Raw genomic sequence first — 24,223 nt, forward strand, 5'->3', positions numbered from 1 at the left:
TATTAGTTAATTTTCTGTGCTTTTTGAATTATTTAGCTTTATGTTTAGCAGCTCTCCTGAATTTAAGCAGCTATCTGGACCAAATTACCATAGCAACCAGGCAATTAGTTTAAAGGAGAAGGAAAGGTAAAAACCAAGTAAGCTTTATCAGAAAGGTCTATGTAAATACAGCCATAAGCACTTTAAGCACTCTATCAAAAGAAACACAGGATTTCTTGTCTCTTTTTTTTGTAAACATGATGTTCCAGTGTCTGACTTCCTCCCTCAGAAATATCCTTAATTCCCTGGGCCAGAGTCTGCGCAGTACTCTTCTCTCCCCCCTCTCCTACTCCCTCCCTTAGGAATGAGTGATCTGAGCTATAGCTAAACTGCAGGCAGGAAACTACTTAAAATGGCAGCTGCTCTCTTTAGCAAACAGAGAAAGCTTCTAAAGCTGTTTTACTCAGGTATGGCAATGTTTTCTGCAGAATAAATATAGTGTTCTAGGAGGCACATATGTGGCAAATCTGTTGGCAATAAAATGCCAAAATGACTTTCCTTCTCCTTTAAATAAAAAACTGGAACATGATAGGACTGAATAAAAAGATAAGTAATAAAAAGTAGAAATAACAATAACACTGTAGCCTCACAGAGCAATAGTATTTGGCTGCCTCCTGCCTGCCTGCTGATCCCCCCCCAAAAACAAATAAAAAAAAAAAAATCAGCAGAGTTCGAAGAAAAAGGACAATAGTTGAAAAGCTATAAGAAATAAAATATGAAGACCAGTTGAAAAGTTGCTACAAATTGGCCATTATATAACATACTAAAAGTTAACTTGAAGGTGAACCACCCCCTTAACAAAGAGGCTGGGTAGAACAAATTGCCACCTGTGTTATTAAGTTTTAAGGGATATGTCACACGGGGCGTTTTTAAAAACATGAATTTGTGTGTAAATACTACCACAGGGAGCTTGCAAGCTGACATCCACCACATGACACCAGTGTTTGGACTTTATACACTTAAATGAAATAAGCCAGGTATTTTTAATATGGTGCCCAAACTCCTGCAAGATTGATTGTGTACATACGTATTTGCACCATTACCTGCTAGTAATGTAATTACGTTACATTTTGCTTTTACATTTTTTTTTCCACTTGGCTTTTTTTCAGGAAAGTTTACTAAAATTCTTTTGAGATGTCTTGCTCTAAGGCTTTTATTTAATATAGAACGTGTATAGAGCAAGTGCAAGGGAAAGAAGTGGCACTGTGGAAATGACATGTACAGATGTACTGCATCATTACCACTGTGGAAATGATGGTACACACACGTATTGTGTCATTACAAACGTGCAATAGTGGAATTATGGTGAAATCTGAAATGCATGTTGGGAAAAGAAAACTACCGGCTGAGAAACGCATATAATCAGCCACATTGGGTATTATTAGCGTATTTGCGATTGAATCCGGGTTTTTAAAAATGCAACATAAAAATGCTTTGTGTAACCAACATGAATACACCCATATGACAATAATAGGATTATGTAATAAAAGCCACTAAGTTTGCCTGGGAACAGTATCCCTTAGAAACCAATCAACAAGTAGCATTAACTGGTCACCTGTTTAAAAAGCAAACAACTTATTGGTTGCTATGGTTTACTGCTACGAGGCAAACCTGGTGCCTTTCATTACCCATGGGGGCAAGTCTCTACATTTTAAGGATATTTGTCACAACTATATTAAATTTTTTTTTTTTTTTACATACCCAATATATGTTGGCGTCGTCTTGCCTTTACCAGTGAACAGACACCTGGTTGCTATGATGTCTCCAGGGCTAATCTCTAAGGGATGCTCCACAGGATAAAATGCCTGAAAAAGAAAATATCCAGTCATTGCATTAAAGCAAAGCTTTGTCATTCTGAACGACTATAGCTTTATATCCAGTTATGGGACCTGAATTCTTGGGACCTGGGGTTACCAGATAAGGGATCTTTCCATAATTTTGATCACCATACTTTAAGTCTATGAAAAATCATTTAAACATAAATTAAACCCAACAGGATTTTTTGCCTCCAATAAGGATTAATTATATCTAAGCTGGGACCAAGTTACTATTGCTACTATTTAGGCCATTGGATCAAGGGCTGCATCAATGCGCACATCCAGTCCTCGATCTGACAGGGAAACCAAACCTACCCGATCAAAATTTGGACAAATTGTGGCCAGATATCATTTGGGTAGGCCCACGGGAGAGCTCCATACTGTATATGTACCGATAAGCCCATCAGCAGCTTTTATCATCATGTTTTAGTATATAAAAAAAAAAACACTGGCCCAGTGAAAAAACTAACACTACACTGCCATTTTAAGTTAAAACTTGGTGATGGTGGATTCACTGAGGGTACTGAACAAATTGTCAAACCCCTGTAAATTTCTCCTTTTCTGAAAAAAAAATGTTTGTCACATTTCTGTTGCATATTTCTGGTACTCCTCATGCTGCTATCTACTTTCTCCCAGCTATGTGATTCTAGATTAAGGTGACCATATGGGCCAAGCTGTATTGCCCCCAGGCCAAATGAAAGGATACTGTATGAGGGGCCATTCCCATGCTTGTTCTGTTTGTTTGGGCTGACAGTCTGAATGAGTGGAAAAGCAGGAAGTGCAAAGCAGCTACAGCCTGGCCAGTGGAAAGTTTCCATCAAGACAGATTATCCTCAATTAATATTCAAACATGCCATACATGCACAGATGCTTGGCAGTATGTTCAAACACTGCCCAAACTGTCTAACTAAATCTAGGCAAGCACTGCAAACTTTACCAAATTCAAAGTAAAAGGACGCTCAGTACCTGGTTTCAATGCCTCATTATAGGTATTTTCTTGGAGAGCTCCTGGGTGTGCCTAGACTGTTATTTCTGCTTGATCTACTGGTTTTGACTCTGACTCCTGACTACGCTGTTTGCCGCCTACCACCAATTTTTGCCTGAATTTGACCCAAGACTTGTTTTAACCCCACCGCATATTGGACATTCTGAACCCAGCTTCCTCCTTGGTCCTGACCTCAAGCCCAGTAGAAGCTGTCGGGCCTTGACAGCTTGATAGAGTTCTACACATCACTAGTTGTGCATGCAATTAAATATTGTGAATTTAGAAAGGAAAATGACTGCATACAATGATGGCATCCCTTTACGTTTCATATCTTACCTCCCCAGCTTGAAGGTTTTTAAATCAATAATTATAATCATAAATACTTTTTGGCAACACGTGGCTTGAATATCTTACAACTGGAAAAATGCATTATAAACATTTCCCATATGTTAATAGAAATGCTGGCTACGTGGTTTTAAAGAAGAATACAAATCATAGTTTCAAGGCTAATTAACAAAATCCTGGATATTGTTTTGAGGTATAAAAGCCATTATTTTGACAATAGTGTCCCTTTAAAGTAAAGAGATATATGCTTACAAATCACCCTTCTAGCAAATGACATGCTATTAAAAGTAAAATATAACCCACTATTGTGCAGTGTGTAAAACATGTTATTGTAAGTGTCAAAGGCACAACATTAAAGAAACCACAAATGACTGTGTCAAATAAGATGAAACACACAACTAACTGCATCATTAATTTCCTTCATCATTACTCAAAGCAAATAAATTCCACTTAAGGAGAACAGTTGTCATCGTGGATAGAAAAAGACAGAATATGACAAATAATCTCATGTTTCATAAAAGGCCTGGAATATGCATTAGATAACCAAACCAGGCAATGGGAAAAGAAAAATGCTAAAATGACCTAATTCTAATGCACAATAATGCAATGCAATAATGAAGGGTCTTTGTAATTTAGATCTTTATACCTTAAGTCTACTAAAAAATCATTTAAACATTAAAGGGATACTGTCATGATTTTTATGCTGTACCTTTTTGTTAGTTGTAATATTGGTGTGTAGGTGCCATCTCAGTGCATTGTGTCTGAGTCTGAGCTTTCAGAAGGAACCAGCGCTACACATTAGAACTGCTTTCTGGAAACTCCATGTGAAATTTCAAAATTAAATATAAAAAAATCTGTTTGTGTTTTTGAAAAATGGATTTCAATGTAGGATTCTGCTGGAGAAACTCTATTAACTAATACATTTTGAAAAAAACATGTTTTCCAATAACAGTATTCCTTTAAATAAAGCCAATAGGATTGTTTTGCCTCCAATAAGTACAAGGTACTGTTTTGTTATTATAGAAAAAAGGAAATCATAAGAAACGGAATAATTTGATAAAATGGAATCTATGGGAGATGCCCTTCCCCTAATCCAGAGCTTTCTGGACAATGGGTTTCCAGATAATGGCTCCCATATTGTACTAAATCTAAAAGAGTTAACATCAAAGTGGCCACTCACTTATTTTCTTTTATAGGAAGCAAACACTTTTCACCTTAACTACACTTCTACAAACCTTACAACATGTACCCAGGGGATGAAACAGATTATTTATTTAGCTAAATCCCATTCCTGCAAAAGGCTTGACAGGCAAATAGTTCATGAACCACTTAGTCCTATGGCACAGAAAGTGAAGCTTGGGCATTTGGCCAATGGTGTTTTTTAATAGAACAACAATGCACAACCATAGAGTAAAATGTAGAAATCCTAAGGCAAGCACTGAAAAATGTCTGACAAAGCCAAAATCCAACCCAGGTACCAGTAGCTTAAAACATGCAACACATTATCATTAATATATCTTAAGTCACTATGGATAAAATGTACTAGGCAAACCTACCTGTGGCAGCTGCGGGCTTTGTCTACCAATTAAAGTCCACTTGCCATGTCTGACTCTAAATCCGCTTACGACCTGCCCTGAAAAGGAGCATAAGATACATATATAAAAACAATGCATTACCTTACACTTACCTTACTGATTTGATCAATTAAGTTTAAAATAAAAATAAAGAGCACAAGATATTTCATTTTAACCATCAGTTCATCAAGGCAACCCCTACCAAGTGCTACCCCTTACAAGTATCACCCTTATTGATTTATGAATGCATAAAAATATAGTATATAGACCACATGTGTCAAACACAATGCCCGCGGGCCGAATACGGCCCTTCTGGCTGTTTTATGTGGCCCCTGGTGACTGTACCTGACCGTGTAGCACCAACAGCCTGACTGCACTGTGACTGTGCCTGGCCATACAGTATCAAAAAAAATTTGGCCAGCGACTTAGCCTGTGTTTTAGATTTCGGCCCCCTTATGTGATTGAGTTTGACACCCCTGGTATAGACTGAGTCATAAATAAAGGACTGTCCAACAGGAGGCTCATGGGTCAGATGCTGTTAACCAAGGGATGTTGCAAACAGTGCTGAATTAAGCTAAATCTATAGGCTCCCTGACAGTGCATGGTGTCTAGCGATGATTGCAAGTCTATGAAATGACCTGCTCAGATTTATGCCCACTATTTGATGCACAATCTAAATTAATATAGAACTAGAATAATATAAAGGGGCAAAAAATAAACATTCTACTTCATATCTGACATATTAATGCACCGTTTAAATAAAATCTAAGGCAAACATGAAAGTTGTAGCACTTTGGATTGGAGAGACATCAGGACATAGTGAATCAAGTAAAATTTAAAGAGAAATAAGTTAAGCACTTTTGCTAATGTAATGGATAATTTAACAACCTTAGGTGAAAACTCTGGGAGTTTCCTGTATTAAAACTATGTATACTTATTTGGCATGGTACAGTAAGATTCTTACCTAACTGATGAGTATGGACTCTGTAGGCAAATGGATGTATTGCTGGTCTGTTGTAGAGGCAGGCAATGTCAGAATTAACTGCTGTTGGACAAAAACACAAAAGATCTGTAAATCATTTCAAATTTTAAAAATGTGTGTGTGTATACAACACTCCCTTTGTGATGCACTGTTTTTATTTTACACACATTACTGTATACAAAAGTTCGATGTTTCGGCCCTTCTTTATACATACAATAAATATAAGTGAGGCAAATTTAAATACTTTATGAAAAATCAGTAAGAATTTATAGCAAGTAGACATTTCAGTTCTGCCCAGAGAACATTCAACTTGAGAGAAGATCCTATAAAGCTGGGGGTGAGACTTTCGTCTCAAAATAATTCTGTTCAATGATTGACCCTGAGGAGCACAAGTACTAAATGCTTGAAGCTATAATTGTGAGCATTCGCCTGATAACTGTATCTCCTGCTTACTGCTTAAAAAGTACTCCTATGTGGATTCAGTTAATAAAGCCTTTACTATTTAAGTTCAATATACTCCTACTACACCCTGCCTCTGACATAGGCGAGGGCCCACACCTGAAGATCGAAGAGTCTCACACATAAGTGGTTGGTAAAGCTGATGGTTTTTAGAGCCCCAGGTATCTCCATTTAACTATAGCCTTATTTATTTATTTACACACACACATACATTTTTTTTCAATTTGAAACACAGGGGTTATCATTACATGCATTGTTGAAATGGTTTATTCCTATCCGGAGGCTGGGTCTCTTTAGGGATTAGGAACTGTTCCTTTATTGTTTACAGGCGATGCAGATTTGGCAACTGTACTTAAAGCTAAATAAGCAAAACAGGTTCAGATATGGTGTAACACTTGTCAAAACTTTCTGGTGGATTCAGTATTTGGCTGAATTTAAAAACTATGGGTTTCTTGCATCTGCAGTTTTCCATTGTTATAAGCATAAAGTACAAGGCTAGAAGTAGTTCACCATCACATAAACATCTCCCTAAAAAATCCTTACAAGTGAATAGAGAGCAGTTCACTGTGGTAAGCTCTATATTCACAATCTCATAAATATACCCCAATGTTTTCTAACATCTTTTTTTACAAAAATATGATACATGACAGCTGAATTCAAATCTAACGGCAGAATACATTAGAAACTTATAAAATCCTATAATATACTTACCATCTACCCCAGGTGGAATAACAGTGTCAACAGACATTGAAAGATAAATGCCTGCAATTAGCGGTTGTCTGCAAACATAAAAACAGCAGTATTTCTTAAATGAAAATGAGCACACACACATGCACTCAGATATAAATATTATGTATAATTAGGTAAGCTGGAATTCCAGTGTTAAGGTACAGGGTGATAATATCAATCCTTTATTTCCAGGAACAAGCTCCTCTTCTCAGCTCTCTCTGCCCCTGGAAATGCTCCAGGTATTTATAGTACTGTCCAACAGCATATAAATATGCTCTTATAACCAGAAACAGGCCTGTGTCTTTTACTCAATAAACCGCTTCTAACTAAAAAGAGTTGCTAACACATCAGATCTATAAAAATGATGCCCATTTGGCATGTCATCTATGCGCTTCCCCTTGCTTTAGACAAAATCTTGTGTGACACATCAGTCAAACAGCAAAGTCTCCCTGGAAATTGTTTCCAAATGTTGACAGCTATGTACGTCAAAGTAAGATCTTTTGCTACATGTCAAGTCATTTTACTGGGAGTATAAGCGTTATATTGCAATGGTTGCCTCAAATTTCTGTGGAATAGCTTGATGGCTGCTAGCCAGCTGGGTCAGAGTGGCAGGAAAGGAGATTCTGGAATTGCAATTAAGCAAATCTTTAAGAACAAGGAAAACATGAGTCACATAACCCTATTACTAACATATTGCCACCACCCAATTAATTCAACCTCAAAAGTTACAGACTTAGGCTGTCATGTTTTTTTTATTTTTACCTTTCCCAGGTGTCCCTAGCGCAGACAGACTTGTAGAGTAGTATGCACAAATGTTACTTTACCATGTATAGACAAGTCTAGTCTACTAGTCTGCTGAGGGACACCTGTAAAAAGTTAAGAAACACAGCGAGGGGAAGCTCGCTGCACCTGGACGCCCTGAGATGGACCTTCAGTTGCCGCCCCCCACGCGCTTACTGTTTGGAGCTTTGGCAAAGTTTGAGAGGGTGCCCCATTACTAATGCAGAAAGTGCAATTGTGCTTTCTGCACCAGAAGAGCTTAAATTACAATTTGAGATTCACAATTTTGGCTCTCAAAGTAACCAGGAGTGGCTTTTGGCCACCAATAGGAATCTGCGGGGTTTCAACTCGCCTCATGGCGGCAGCGTCCATGCAGAGAGACTGAATTCACAACCATTAAAACAGAAAATGGTAGAATGGACTGAGACAGGGAAACTGGAAAGAGAATAGTACTTACTTTTCAGGTGTTATTCGTACTGTCACCCCTGTGCAATCTTTATGTTTATCTAAAATACAAAATATAGATGCATTTCAGAACTTTACTTTTTCACAATTAGAACCAGATTAACTGGTTATCAAACTATAACTGCATTAAAACTAAGGGCACTGAACTGAAACTGAAATTAAAAAGTCCTAAAAACACAATACAGTGTATTTGCACTTAAAAAAGAAAAAAAACTGTCATTTTCTATGGAGTTTGTTTGGCAGGGCTAGAAATGAGGTAGAGACCAATATTCTGAGAAAATTTGCAAATGGTTTTCATTTTTTATTTTTTTGTAATTTTTTAATTATTTCAAATTTTTGTTTAGCAGCTTTCCAGTTGCTAGGGTCCAACTTACCTTAGAAACCATGAGTGGTTATAAGAAACTGGAATATGAATAGGAGAGCAACAGTTTTTGAAAGTTGGAAAAAAAAAGCAGAAAAGGAAGGCAAATCATTCAAAAACTATTAAAAATAAATAATGAAGACCAATTTGAAAGTTGCTTAGAACATACCAAAAGTTAACTTAAGGGAGGTAACAGACAGGAAGATTAGTTGCACAAGATAAATCTTTGCTACCATGGGCGACTAAGGTCACCAAAATGTCATTGCACTAGCAAGGATGTAAATCGCCAGTGGGATGGCATACATGACACTTTAGTTTTCTGAAGTCGTCCAAAGTTTCCTTGTGAGGCAACTTCAGTCAACTTTGATAATTGTATTCATTGTTCTTGGAGATTTAGGCCACTCATTATGCCTGTACATACTGTTACAACACTTTGACTGGAAGGAGATAGAAGGATATATATTTTATTATGCACCTAAAAAAGGTCTGTGTAGCTTTCTTAAAGGACAAGGCAACACAAAATATAATTTTTCGCCTAATAAAACTAAACAAAATTTTAAGCAGCTTTGCAATATACATTTATTACAAATTTGTAATGATTTTTGAGTTATTTCTATATATAATTGCTATTAAAAGCAGTGTTTGCCTGTGCTTTTCTATTCTCTGCCCTGGTGGCGCGGACTGTTGAAACAATGTAACACAAGGCAGCAGACTGACAGACCTGACTCGCTGGAGGAGACTGACAGTTGCAACATTGTTTAAAAAGTAACAACCAGGAGTTCAGCACAAGTTGCTTTCAATAGCAATTACATTTACAAATAACTTTTAAAGAGCTACAAATTTTTAATTATTTCATATTGGAAAATTGCTTAGAATTATATTTTCTTTTATTATGGAAAAAATTATTTTTGGGGTTGACATGCCCTTTAATGATAATCTAACTGGACATTTCACAATGTTTTAGAAGTATATAATATCTCATTTATTCATGATATGATTTATGACCCATTTAATATTTAGGTAAGAACCAATGAACATGTCTTATTTTCTGCTTTACAGACAATGCAGTGTTATGACTGGAAGCACGTACAATGACATATCTCCTAATGCAGTCAGAAACTTATATCTTTTTAAAAAAACTTTAATACATGTTAACATAATCTCATTACCAAAACATTAGAGAGTTTTCCAGGTAAATCCTTTATACTTTCCCAAATTTTATCATAAAACAAGTGTTCTATAACTAATGATTTTTGAAGCTAGTAAAGCACAGTCAGGCTTACTTTTCCTTTATTCTAAGAACAATATGTTCAAGTCTGTTAGCACTGTCAGTAGAAGATCTGTAAATACAGGCTAATATATATACCACATTATCATTTCATTAGAAAGCTTTATTATTGTCTAATCTTGTGCTTAGCAATTTGCAACTATTGACATTTATATGTTTAAAATGATATTATGGGACCGCAGAAAATAAAGGAAAAGTAAGTCTTTAAACTAATGGGCAGCTTTAAATTAACGTCTCACTTATTGATCTCCATTCCATTCTGCGAGCAACAAAAATCAGTAAGGCATTTCCAATTACAGAGTTCAAGTGCCCATTGACTTGACTTAATAAAATGCAAATATAATTTCAGTCATCGTGGATCCATTTTTCATAGACCATCTGCCCATTTATATAATATTTTTGGAAATAATCATTGTTATTGCTAACACAGAGCAGCTGTGTAATCTAACATAGATAAAAAGGTTACTATTCCCACGATAACCAAATATTCCTACTTCTTGGTAAGATTTCATGCCCTTTGTTTGTGTTGTGAGTTGTGTAATCCTGGGGAAAGCTGCAGGAGTGCAGCGTCTGGGAAAACAGACATTATTTACTAAAGTTAGAATTTACTCCTCCGTTATTAACCAATTGCATGCTGGAAATAGGAGTTTGGTACAAATCTGAAATGCCACAGATTAAGGAATCATTAAAAAATATAGTACACATGGCTAATCTCTATCTTTCCCCATGTTGTTTCTAATAAACGTTCTAGTAACATTTTTCAGTGGTATTAAAGGTACTTGTAAATATAATTGCAACTGATAGTGGTATTGTTCTTTCCTTTTTTGCACTGCTGATTAGGATTCTTGAAACTATGTAGCTGAAGTCAGATTTGCATGCTTTTCCACAGGTCGGATAAACAGCTAGCTTCTTCTACATTGTTTCAAAAGTCACAACTGCCAAGGCAGAGAATTGAAATGGGGCAAACATTTGATACATTCAACAGCAGTTACATTTATAAATAACTACTGAAAATTTGTATATATTGCCATATATTGATATATTGCCAGCTGTCAGCTCCTTTAAGTAAACCTGTTACCTACTGATTTATGGAAAAATATATACTTTCATTTGTAGACTTTGTGTGCTTCACAGAACTAATCATTGCTGTTGATTTGCCACTTACCCTGGAATGCTTTCACATCACCATAGTGAACTTGAAGCACAAAATATCTATTGCCTGATTTCCCTCCAACTCGAAATCCAACTCCTGTAACAATAAAAGTAAACAAATTAAAATGTTGATATCTGCACGTTTATGCACTTCAAATCCCTGTATATAAAGCTCAGCATAGTGTACAGTTACATTTATAAACACACTTCTTTGGTATGAGATTGATTTTACTTTACACTTGACAGAATACAGTCTAAAGGAAGTTTATCAACAAGTAAATATAGTCCAATAACCTTATAGGTATAGGCCTCGAGGGCAGCTAAGCTAGAAAGGCAAAACTGGAAAAATTCTAAAGCAAAGTGATTCTTTGCAAAGGATGCACCAGTCCTGAAACCAATAGCAACCTATTAATGGGGTCTGTCTGTAATTTGGATCTCCACATTTTAACTCCACTAAAAAGTAATTTAAACATTATTAAAACCCAATAGGATTGTCTCCAAAAAAGGATTCATTATATCTTAGTTGGGATCAAGAACAATCTGCTGATTTATTATTACAGACAAAAAGGAAATCTTTTTTAAAAAATTGAATTATTTGATTAAAATGGAATCTATGGAAGACGTTCTTCCCATAATTCGGAGCTTCCTATACCGTAATTGGTATGTGTGCTTAAACTCAAAAATCCAGCTTTTTATAGAATATTTAACAGTGATAAACATCAAACACTAACATGACCATTTGTACTCTGTATTGTGCTGTACCGTACTGTAAGTTATTGCTTATAATTTTGCTTATACTTAGGTGTGCATTCCCTTTACAACCAGATGTGTAAATGTGTACAATAATATACAATAATACAGTGGTTAAATAAAAGACACTGAAAAAAAATTAATATAAGAAACTATTTTTTTTAGCAGACTTAAAGGAACAGTTCAGTGTAAAAATGAAAATCGGCAAAATAGACAGCCTGTGCAATATAAAAAATGTTTTCAACATAGTTAGTTAGCCAAAAATGTAATCTATAAAGGCCGCAGTGAGTGGGTGTCCTAACATAATAGCCACAACACAACTTCCTCCTTTACAGCTCACTAAGCTGTTAGTAGTTAGTAACCAATCAGTGTCTTTGGGGGGGCGGGGGCATATGGGACATAACTGTTCAGTTGTTTGCTTTTGAATCTGACCTGGATGCTCACAAACTAACTGAACAGTTATGTCCCATGTGCCTCCTTCAAGTTGCTGAGTAATTAAGAGCTAAGAGAGGAGCTGTAAGGAGGAAGTTGTGTTCTGGCTATTATGTTAGGACACCCGCTCACTCCGGCCTTTATAGGTTATATTTTTGTCTAACTAACTATATTAGGAATGTTTTTTATTTCGCACAGCCTATCTATTTACCCAGTTTTAATTTTACACTGAACTGTTCCTTTAAGGTATGGATATTCAAGTTCCCATAACTATAACTCTATACAGTTTTAAAAAAGGTGTGGTGTGTAGCATTAGTGTTTTACTTTCTTTAAGGAGAAGGAAAGCTACTGAGGCATTATATTGCCAATAGATTAGTCACATGCTTTACCATACCCAAGTAAACAGCCACAGAAGCTCTCTCTGTTTAAGATAGCAGCTGCTATTTTTGCTTAGCCCGACTTCACTCCTGTGCCTGCATCTCTGTGCTCTGGGCTTAGATTACAGCAAAGAGAGGAGGAGGAGAGAGGAGCAAACTGAGCACGGCTCTAGCCCTGCCCTGAAGGATTTTTTCTAAATGAAGGAAATCTAACACATAAGATCATGGATACAAAATAGAAGGGAAGAAATGTGGTGTTTCTTTTAACCGAGGAATCAGAGCAGCAGTTCTGTAATTCAGATAGACCTTTTTGATAAAGCTTACTCAGTTTTTACCTTTCCTTCTCCTTAAGCATTGTGTAGACCACAGCACAATAAAAAATAACAATACTGTCTGCACCACATATCATGTTATGCAACTCATAAAATATATTTTAATTTGTCCACTTTAAACACTACACTACTATTTATCTTTTTTGTATCCATTTACAAATTGATCCAGAAATGTAAGCTTTAACATGCAATGTACCTTCTGGAAGTTTGGTGGGTGGTGCATTCTTTGCCCAGGCATACATTATACTGGATTTGTCTGTGCAAGTTCCTGCACTACAGTCCCTGTAAAGAAACAATGTTACCGTTAACTGAGTAATGAAACAAATAATTACATTGCTCAGCTACTAAATAAATCAATGAGAGGGGCTCACGCATACCATCAATAGATAAGATTTACTGTATATAATATACCAATAAAATCAGTTTCACTGCACACAGTGAAGTGCCAGAACATAGCTGTGCAGTCTATCATTTACTTGAATGGAATCTGCCCAACACTATTTAAGAGAAGATGCATGATCCTGTTTATTCACTGAGTTTATGCCCTGTTTACTATGGGCATAAAGACTGAAAATAATGTTGTATTTTAGTTCACAGAAAACAACAGCACAGAACATAAAAGAAAAGCTTTGAGTTGCCAATTCACATTTGCCATGTACAGAGTGTGTTGAACATTGAAGTAATCCTGATAGAAGCCTCATGCCACTGAAAATGAAATTCTAATGCCAAGACTCTAATTGGGACTCTAATTTATTTGTATACTTGGAATAATCCAACTGCCCCTGCTTGGATAACTATCACTTTTTAATCAAAGATAGGGTTAAATCAGATGCAGTAAACATGCGTTACTATGTGCCTGGCAAATCCTTTCAGTTAATTTTTTTTTAGAGGCAAATTTGTCCTACTTGCTTGTATTAAAGCATAACAAATGAGAGAAACCCAAGCAGGGCTGTGGCCATTCCCCAGGTATGACAAAATAGCCTGAATAAAACCCAAAAGAGTTTGCCAATTGAAGTATCAAGTTATTTTGTTTCTACTCTTCCTGATCACGTATCACAGTGTCTGGAACACTAGTATAAATGTGAAAACGTATAAGAATCTTAACCTGTGCACATAATTGCCAAAAGCCACAACATGCTGCTTTAATGTTAACTAGCTACTTATTGCCCCTTAAAGGCACCCCACATACACACACATGCTCTTCAAGAAGATTCATTTATAGCAAAGTTTCCCAAAAAAAACCCATATAATGTTCCTTATGGCAGCAGCCATATGATGACTCCAATGAAGTTTGATTTGGCAAGATCTCTGTGTGCTGTGAGTGATTTTAATGCCCCTGTGGAGTGGAAGCATTAATCTCCAATACTGTGAAGCTGAAAGTCAGTGAAAGCACAAGAACCTGTCTCATCAATCTGATTTGGAGTCAGCCTGAAAGCACCCTTGGGTGCTGCAAACCAATTTTAAGCCAAAGCAACCTCCTACAGAATCTCTAAATGCATGTTACAATGTGGCGTTTAGCATATTCTATATCTATTCACTGCTGAATAAGAGATCTATGGATGAACGGCAGTGGGGCTTCTGTCACTGTGCTGTCACTATAGGAAATCCTATTCTGTATTGATGAGCTCTAATAAGATTTAATCCCTTTTGGACTGAGAGTGGCTTATAGGGGTTTATAAAATATAGATTCCTTTAGAAGCAAAATGAGAACTTAAAAAAAGGAATCAACAACAACAACTGTCTTGCATCAGGTAAATCGGACACTAATGCCATAATCGATTCTTTGCTGAAATAACACTATTCACACACAAATGCAGGGGGAAAACACTGTGTAGCTTGTGGTGGATGCAACTTACAGTATGTCCTCAATCATGGTGGAATTCTGGAAATACTGCACTCTGGGTAAAAAACATGGAGATTTGCATTCTCTACTGTATTTGTAGTCATGCCTTGTCTACTTCTTTGCACCTAAAACCCACAAAGGCTATTAGAGTAAGGCATGAAATCGTATCCTCTTTCTGAGAGGACTGGTTTGGAAATACAAGAGATAAGTTAGGGAGTATGTTGCAGGAGAGGTGTGTGGATCTATGCGTTTTTGGGAGACACAAAAGGGACACAATCAGGACAATGGCTCCTGATCCACATTACTAGAATTGTAAACCACTTTAATGAACTCCTTCACTTATGAATGGAGGCCTGGAGACCAACATTCCTCTCATTAATGCCATTTGAATGTACATTAAGAACTGCAGTACACCAGCCTATCTATGGCTTGGCTACACATGGACTATCTGTGGGATACTATAGGTAAATCCTGCCAGTTGGTGGTGCGGTTATAAACATATGTTTTTTAAAAGGCTTTCATTGCAAATTTATGTCTTAAAATGGCACCAACATCTTGTGCTAGTAATGGATTGAAATGACTAAATAATCATATCCCTGACAAGTTCTCTTGCCTGACAAATATACTGTGTTATAGTCATGAATGCCTATTACAGTGTTCTTCTGTTTGTCCCAATCAAATATGGATATACAGGTTTAGAGAAACATTCCTACCATTTTCTTACATAGTTTCAGAGTTGTTGCAGCTAGAAAAAAAGACATAGGCCTTATACATAGAAAAACCTAAAAGTCCTATTGAAACGTAACGTTGGCTATTCATGCATTTTTTTTAATACAAAATCAATTGTTGCTGGTCTTTTTTTCCAATATTTAAACTTTTTTACCGTGCACCCGGGATAAGGATTGAAGCGGTGTGCCACCCTTGGCTCTATATGTTGGTACAGGTATGGGACCTGTTATCCAGAATGCTCAGGACCTGGGTTTTCCGGATAAGGGGTCTTTCCGTAATTTGGATCTCCATACATCAAGGGGCTGATTTACTAAGACACGAATTCGAATCCGAATTGGAAAAATTCCGATGGGAAAACGAACATTTTGCGACTTTTTCGTATTTTTGCGATTTTTTCGGCGCCTTTACGACTTTTCGGAAATTATCGCAACTTTTTCGTTACCAATACGATTTGCGCGAAAAAACGCAAGTTTTTCGTAGCCATTCCGAAAGTTGCGCAAAATCTGGCGATTTTTTCGTAGCGTTAAAACTTGCACGAAAAGTCGCGCCTTTTTCATAGCATTAAAACTTAAAAGGCGTGACGTTTCGCGCAAGTTTTGACGCTAAGAAAAAATCGCCAGATTTTGCGCAACTTTTGGAATGGCTACGAAAAACTCGCGATTTTTCGCGCAAATCGTATTGGTAACGGAAAAGTCGCGATAATTTCCGAAAAAATCGCAAAATACCGATCATTACGAAAAAAACGCAATCGGACGCATTCGGCCGTTCGTGGGTTAGTAAATGTGCCCCTAAGTCTACTAAAAATCATTTAACTATTGAATAAACCCAATAAGGTTGTTAATAGGTTTCATGGTTTTATTCCATCTAATTTTTAAGATTCAAATTTTCTAATAAATAAGTAAAAATTCGAGATCAATTCAAATAAACTCTAAAATTCACAAATTCAAATTCTGCTAGATAAGCCTGCCCTTATTTTATGAGCACGTTGTAATACACGCAAGTTGAGTTAAAGAAAGTACAACCTGGTGATCTTTACTTCACAATTGAGATAATTATTGCTTTTTTATTTTGCATTTGCTACATCTCTCCCATAATGATAATAGGAGAATTAGACTTGAAAGGAAACACCAGCAAATAGCTACCTCCATGAGTGAAGTGTAAATGTTGAAAACAGACTTAAAAACTCATTTTAATGGAAAACTGAAAGTAACTGAAAAACAACAAATAAAAGTTCTGAATAGTTCCAGATGCATACAAAAGAACATTCAATTTATGCAATGTTCTTATTAAATAAATGGTAGAAGATGATTGTGGCCGTAAAGAGCAATGCTTATTACAGAATAAAGAAGAAAAAAATATCACTTGGGGAAGCAAAACTGATCCTGCCTGCAAAGTTAAAGACCAAGAATTTAAATACAAAAAGTAAAGCTTAACTTGTCATGTACAGTACATCATAGGCCTAGGTTTATATAAAATTGGACCTTTGGCAGACTGATTTAGAAAAAGCTCACTCTATTTATGATCTGAATCCTCCTACATGAATTTTCAGATATTTTATGATTATAAATTATCACTGATGCATTATATGAACTGTGACTTATTGCAGCTACATATCGACATATGGTGATGCTGCCATACATGAAATGTGTTATAGATGAATTTTACACTTTGTGTATTAATGTGCACTTTAATAAATAACCTTATTGATTCACAATCTTTTACTATTGAAGTTGATTTTAGGTATCTGAGTTCCAACAGGGCAGACAGGGTTGATGCAGCTCCTGTATCTCCTGCCTTCTCTTTTTGTGTTGTGCCACTTTTTCAGGTTGAGATGCTGACCCATATGTTGGCATACCCCTATTTGCCACTACTAGGTTAATTGGACGTACCAGTAATCATCAGTGGAAGAGGGCATATTGCATCCAAACAGAAGCATGTGATGAGCAGTATCCATACTGGCATGTGGTCTGAAGTCAACTGCAAAACATAAAAGAATGGTACCATAAATTACAAACACAATCTCACTTTATTTAACATGGATAAATAATATCAATTTGCAAATTCCACATCAAAGTTTTGTTCCTAACTTTAACTGCACATAGCAGCTTAGTGCATGGGCATCAGGATCATTTGTATGGGGAGTGAGGGTCATTAAAGTAGGTAGACTTCAGCAAAATAAATGTAATTATCAGTGTAGAAAAGTTGGTGTGTATAGCAGAAGGGACAAAGTCCCTCCTCTGACATTTGAAAAGTGCATGAAATGATCCACAGTATCTGCAGAGCTTCTAAGCCTTTATGGCTGTGCTTAAAAGGAGTCATAAAGAGTAAGTCAACAGCTATCCCAGTTACCATGCCTATCCCTATCACACCACAAATATCCAGCTCCAGCATCCCCTTGCACAACATTTGGGACCACATTGACATTTGCATAAGGAAAGAGTCATGCCCTAATTTAACAAACACAAAATGATCCAACACTGACGTCTGTTACAAAAGAACAGTGCCCATAACAAACAGCAAGGCAAAGATTCAAACAGATTAGAAATGAAAAACCATATGTGGTAACATTTTATGCCAAGAAAGTAGAATCCATGTGAGCTAAAGATTGCAAATATGTCAATGAAATATGAGCAGGGTTTACTCCTTGAACCTTTTTTCTCTATAGTACATAATCCATGAAATGGAAATAAGACCAATGCAAAAATACTGTGTTTTACAAGAAGTTAAAACATAGAATCAGATACCATGGCCCCCAGTGTATCCCCCCAAACACCTCTGTCCCTAGTGACCACATGTTTTTTAATCCATCCCCCCCTCTCCATCTAAATCTCTCACCCCCTGAATGGGGGATATAAGATGGAATGATTTGTGTAAATATGACCCTCTTAGGTCGAGGGAACCATGTGAGGTCTCATCCCACTGTAGATATATCCATTGCAGGCAAACAAGACATAGGGATAGGGATGCAGTCACAACTAGTAATTTCATGAGTAATGATGTACCCAGAGTAGACAGTGGTATCCAGCTAAAGGCTAAGAACCCATCAGTGTTATTTCTGGCCCCTATCACACACTAGAGCTTTGCTTTATGTAAAACTCATTTAATTAATATGCGTATAACTTGCATCACCTAATCCAGTACATCCAAATTCAAGTTTAATGCTTGCACATTACTGTGTACACCTTAAGTTATATAGAAAAGAAGAACGTATTCATGTGCAGAGCTCAGCTGGCCAGTCTCTGGAGATCCTTGAGCCCTATAATTGTCATAACAATGCTTCATTTCCTAGGCAATATTGTTTGCAGGAATAAGATGCTCTGCAAGAGGTCACGTGGATGCAATATTAGATTCCACTACAGCCATTGCCATAAAAATAAACAAAACAAAAACATCTCTTCCTGTGAGGAAATCAGCATTCCATTAGCAACACGTATAGCTGACTAGACCCTGGGCAACATAAAGAATAGTAGCACAATGATCTGAGGAAGCTGCATGCAGACATACATGCTCATATTCTGCACAGAACAAGGCTTTGCAACATGGAGCAGTTTATGACAGTACCGGACACTGAAACCATTTATGTTGGCTGATTGCTAAAAACACTATAAGAACAATTTTTAACCCCAGTCTTTCTGTCTGCTGATGCAGAAACTGTTCAAACACCAAAACATTCCTATGTGCATAGGCCAATAGCATACAGTCATTGTGCTTCTGCCATCCAGTAAAGAACAGCTTTTCCTAGCTGGTTTTGGTCTCTTAAAGGGGTAGTTCAACTTTATATTTACATAGACATTAATACCAGTGCAGGTCAATGCTACATTGCATTTAAATGCATATAGAATAATTTTTTTTTTTTTTAGTGTTGGCACATGGGGGATTTTAGGCATTTTGTCTGTGCTTTTAGGCAAAGTACAATGTACAATGTAGGGTTCTTTTTTTCTAAAAATGTGGCAAAATGTTGCAAAAAATATGTAACATATTGATCTATGTGATATCGCCCTTAGAAGTCAATGGAAGCAATTAACTCCTTAGGCAAAGGCAAAATATTAGCAGTCACTGCATAAACCTAGTTATTTAAAGAAGATGTAGCATCTCTAACAAAAAACAGTTTTTTACCCAATAATATAGAAATAGGTTTACTTCTATTACATTTTAGAAGGTTAGGTCAGAACCAAAAGTACATGGGTAAGTGGTTAAAATATCAGAATAAAAGGAACAAAAGTTTGTGATGATGTAATGATAATGATGATGATGATGATGCAGGCCTGCATGTTTGCCTGCCAGTAAAGCAACCCCATGAGCTGTTATTGGCAACAAAAATGATTGAAATGCTTAGCAATGCTTACAGAGCACTACACTGCATTGTTCAATTACAGATCTCATTTGTTTCCAACATGTATTGATGAAGTGTCTGAAAACTCTATTAGTGTTTATTTATTATAAAACTACAAGAACTTCAGTCACTTACAGTGGAAGCCAGACAGACCTCACAAGCCAAACTTTGCAATAATGTATTTGCCTTTTTTTCTTGTACTACTATAATGCCTTCTTTCATTTCACAGGAAACTTAGAACATAACAAATACATATTGTTAGAGAAACAAATTGACATATTTACCATTTTTATTTGCTAAAATCCAGCTGCAAAAGAGTTCTTCTCTTTCTGCATCATTTAAAATGGCAGGGGAGGAGGCCCTAAAACAATGATGTTACAAATTGTAACAACTTCTCCAAAGCATGCAGGAACTACACAACCCACAATGCATTGCACTGTGAAGGAAAGGATTCCTTATTACCTTATTAATATCATGCAAGGAAATGTGGGATTTGGAGCATGCAGACTGATAGCAGGCTGAGAACTGTCAATACTGTGACTTTTTTCTTTTTGAGTCTCAAAGTAGCCAGCCATATCAGCAGGAGAACAGGGGGCCAGGCTTAGGTAACTATTCCAAACCTCATTATTACATTAAAAATCATGAAAAGGCTGCATATTGTTTAATTGATGTATAGTGCAAAGATGCTTGAAATTATCTTTACTTTTCACAAACCTTAAGTTGTGTCTGAGTGGAGTTCCCCTTTAAATTACTGCACCCTTCAGCTTGGCTATAAGAGTCAGTGCTAAAACCTTAGGGATTTACACTGTGCAAGATTTCAAGACCTGTGATGAACCACAAAACACATTACAATAGTACTCGCTGCAGATGTAGGATAAAAGATTTTTAGGAGAGATCTTTGAGAGCGAAGCCAGAAATCTTTCCAATGCATTATCGCATCCCAAGCCAACGAGTAATTAAATTTACACTCAGCCATGCACAGCTGCTTTACATCAATCATCATCTACGAGGAACGGGAATTGATGTAATTTAAGTAGTGGCTACAAAGCAAATAACTGACCCACAATCTTGATTAGCCACATGACTGAGCCCTAATTATATGAGCATGCATGAATGGGATATACCATATTCATCACCTACAGAGAAGCATTCTTGGAAGAAGAGCGTTCCGCGTATTGTTCTTCATGGCGCAGAAAATGAGGTTTAATGGACCCGATATTAGTGGGTGGGGAGACATGAGTGATATGAACTGCATTAATCTCTGTATGCAGCAGTATGCAGTTAAACGGTCATCACGTGACTACTAAAATATCAGGGATATTTCATTAGCAATCAAAGAGCACGGTACAATTACACTATTTAAACTATATTTACACTATGAAAACAAAGATTCACCTCTGTGCTTCACAGTAGGGATGGTGTGCTTCTCTATAAAGGTCTTGTTGACTCCTGGTTGTGACCATAAAGTTTAATTTTGGTCTCATCACTCTAAATGATGTTGTTTCAGGCCACTCTATGTGCTGTTTGGAGTATTGTAAGCAGGCTGATTTAAGGGACGGTGCAGCAATTGCTTTTTTGAACTATCCCCTTATAGTGCATGTTCAAACATGCACTTTACTTTGTTACAGAGAAGCCAGTATTTTATAGACTCCATTTAAATCAAATAATTCACATTTTTTTTAAAAATTAAAAATAAATACTTATTGAAGGCAGAACATTCTATTGGGTTTATTCAATGTTTCAATTCTTTTTTAGTTGACTCAATGTATGGAGTTCCAAATTAAGAAAACCCCAGGTCCCATGCATTCTGAATAACAGGTCTTATACCTGTATATAGATTTATATATAGATTTATATAGATGCTTTTAAATGCAGGCCACTTTAAGGCAATTGGGCAATTTCTATTCTTTGATAAAACCACATAGCACCAAAAACGGTCTGCCTGTGTTTTGAGTATGAATTGTTCACTGCTCCACAGAATGCTATTCTTCAGTTAATCTATAATTGGAGAAATCAAAAATGGTAGCAATAACAAAAAAAGAAGCTGCAGTCATAAAAATTTGCTCTCATTATAAAATTCTGAAACCCACAGCATCCTGTGGGCAATGGAAAACAAAAGGCTGAATAAAGTTGGCAAACTTAAATCCTACTTTCAAAACAATAAAAGAGTAGAATTGGTCCTATTTGCCTTTTAGCTAAAACTTGGGCCTCACCCCCAGTGCTGGTAGAACATTGTGATATTGCCATTATGTTGTAACAGGCAATTAAATGACATTAATTATCATTATGTATTGCACAAAATTATAATACATTATAATACAGCATAAAAAGATGAATGAGCTTCATACAATGGGAAGTGTTCAGCTAGTAAATCATACTGGGATGTGACAAAGCCGAGGCTGCTTCACCAGCAGAACATCTAGAAGATAAACGATTAATTAATGTGCTTTCTGACTTACAAACATTGTTATATTTCTACTCCAACTGTGTGTGAGCACAGCATCTGAGAATATATGGAAAGATCACTATATTAATAAACATAGCATGTTATCTGGCTTGTAACTAGCACTCATATCAACACTGATTTTCTATATTGTAAGTCTCATCATATTCCTGAGGTAAATGTTGATTACCGGTAATCTAATTTACTAAGTGGAATACATTTACATTGGCCTGTGAATAGATTCAATGCCAGCATAAGTATCATTTACACATACATATTTAAAGGCATACAATTACCTTTATTTGCATAGATATGTATATATTTATGTATAAATGTGGATATGCATTGTTGAGAGAAGAACAAGCCTAATACTGCCAATTATTGCCACAGCTGGTGTAACTACTTTGATTTCTAAAATGGAGTGCCTGTTTCTGCTCCATTAATACAATGCTACCTGCATTTGGTTAGGTTGAAAAAAGACACATGTCCATCAAGTTCAACCTTTTATGTCTATATGATAGCTGCCTAACTGCTACTTTATCCAGAGGAAGGCAAAAAAAAAAACCCTATTGAAACCTCTCCCGAGAAAAAGTACTTCCTGATGGCAATCAAACCCGTCCCTGGATCAACTTGGTACTCTGAGGTATTTTCAATAACAATGTATTTTCTTACTTGCTAAATAGGCAACCGACCTATTCTTGAAGCTATTTAATGTATCAGCCCATCAATACTTGATGTTACGGATAGGGAAGCAAGATAAAAATATAGGAAAGACGGTATTGTTTTCCAAAACAGGTGGCAACCCTAACTTGTGCGCAGGGCAAATGATCCCTAAGGCCAGTGGCACATGGGGAGATTAGTTGGCCCTACTGAATCTTCGCTATTGCGGGCAATGAATCTCCCCGAAATGCCATTCCACAGCAACAATGTAAGTTGCTGATGTGATGGCATATGTGTCGCTTTAGTTTTCCAAAGTCGCCCGAAGTTTCCTTTTAAGGAGGAATTTACATTCTTGCCAACAGGATGGCATTTCGGGGAGATTAGTCACCCGCAATAGCAAAGATTTATCATGGGCAACTAATCTCTCCCTGTGCCACTGCCCTAAGCTGTTGAGAAAAGCTAGGAGTTGTAGATTAATAACCTTATGCCCTTTTAGCCCATTGTAATTGCTATGTGTTACATGCCCTGCTCAAATTTTTTTTTATACTCTTTACATAAGGGATTATAAGAACCAATGTTTTGTTTTATACACAGAGCAGATGAGACAGACAAAATACAGTTAGCAGCCTTCCAATGGCATACTCACAAGTGTTTATGAGGCAATACTTTCACAAGTTGTGGGCAGGGGTGTATTTATATACCTAGGTTAGCAGGTTTAGGGGGGGGTTGTCCGCGGGTGCCTATATATTATTAAAAAAAAAAAATTAAAAAACGCACAAGGGGCGCATTTAGGTTCGGGACCTAAATACAGCCCTGATTGGACCCAATGTGATACCACACTAGCTGCCACCCTTTGTGCCTGAAATTTTAACTACGACTACCTTTAGTAGTTTGATATACTAAATTTCTATAGTTCAGAAGTTAAAGGCAAATGCTATCAAACTATACTGAAACATTGGAGAAAAGGCCCAGTGAAACAAATGTACCAAAACAAGATACTTTTAATAGCTACTCTGCAAAAATATAAGATTTGTTGTTTACTTAATGTGTTTGTACCAACGCTGCCATAACTGCCAACACAATTCATTTCAATACTTTATTTTAAGAGCACAATAACCCTATGGCAAAGGCCATCTCCTGAGAGCAACATGACTCCTGTACAGCTTTATCAGCTTTGTTGTTTTCCATGCAGTCTGCAGAGCGTCACATCGTAGATTCAAGCTGTCACCATGGCAATAGGAAGGAATTTGTTTACTGGTCAGTCATGTGAGTGAAAGCGAGCGGATGAAGATGACAGGCACATTTCTTGGCCAAGTGGCTTGCTGTCAGACTCAATCTGTCCCAGTGC

The 24,223-nt window shown here is 36.7% G+C and overlaps 1 protein-coding gene across 7 annotated transcripts in view; it reads right to left on the reverse strand.

Moving 5' to 3' along the window:
• Positions 1 to 24,223, reverse strand: part of pam (peptidylglycine alpha-amidating monooxygenase) — an 83,927-nt gene that overhangs the window by 31,503 nt on the left and 28,201 nt on the right. For all 7 annotated transcript variants that reach the window (XM_012956896.3, XM_012956893.3, XM_012956879.3 and 4 more), the window contains 8 exon segments: positions 17,329 to 17,416; positions 13,064 to 13,149; positions 10,990 to 11,073; positions 8,168 to 8,216; positions 6,913 to 6,980; positions 5,725 to 5,805; positions 4,743 to 4,819; positions 1,741 to 1,844 (listed from right to left, as the gene is read on the reverse strand). In XM_012956896.3, coding sequence (XP_012812350.1) covers positions 1,741 to 1,844; positions 4,743 to 4,819; positions 5,725 to 5,805; positions 6,913 to 6,980; positions 8,168 to 8,216; positions 10,990 to 11,073; positions 13,064 to 13,149; positions 17,329 to 17,416 — 637 coding nt within the window.

This window comes from Xenopus tropicalis, chromosome 1, assembly GCF_000004195.4.
Source record: "Xenopus tropicalis strain Nigerian chromosome 1, UCB_Xtro_10.0, whole genome shotgun sequence".
Lineage (NCBI taxonomy): Eukaryota > Metazoa > Chordata > Amphibia > Anura > Pipidae > Xenopus > Xenopus tropicalis.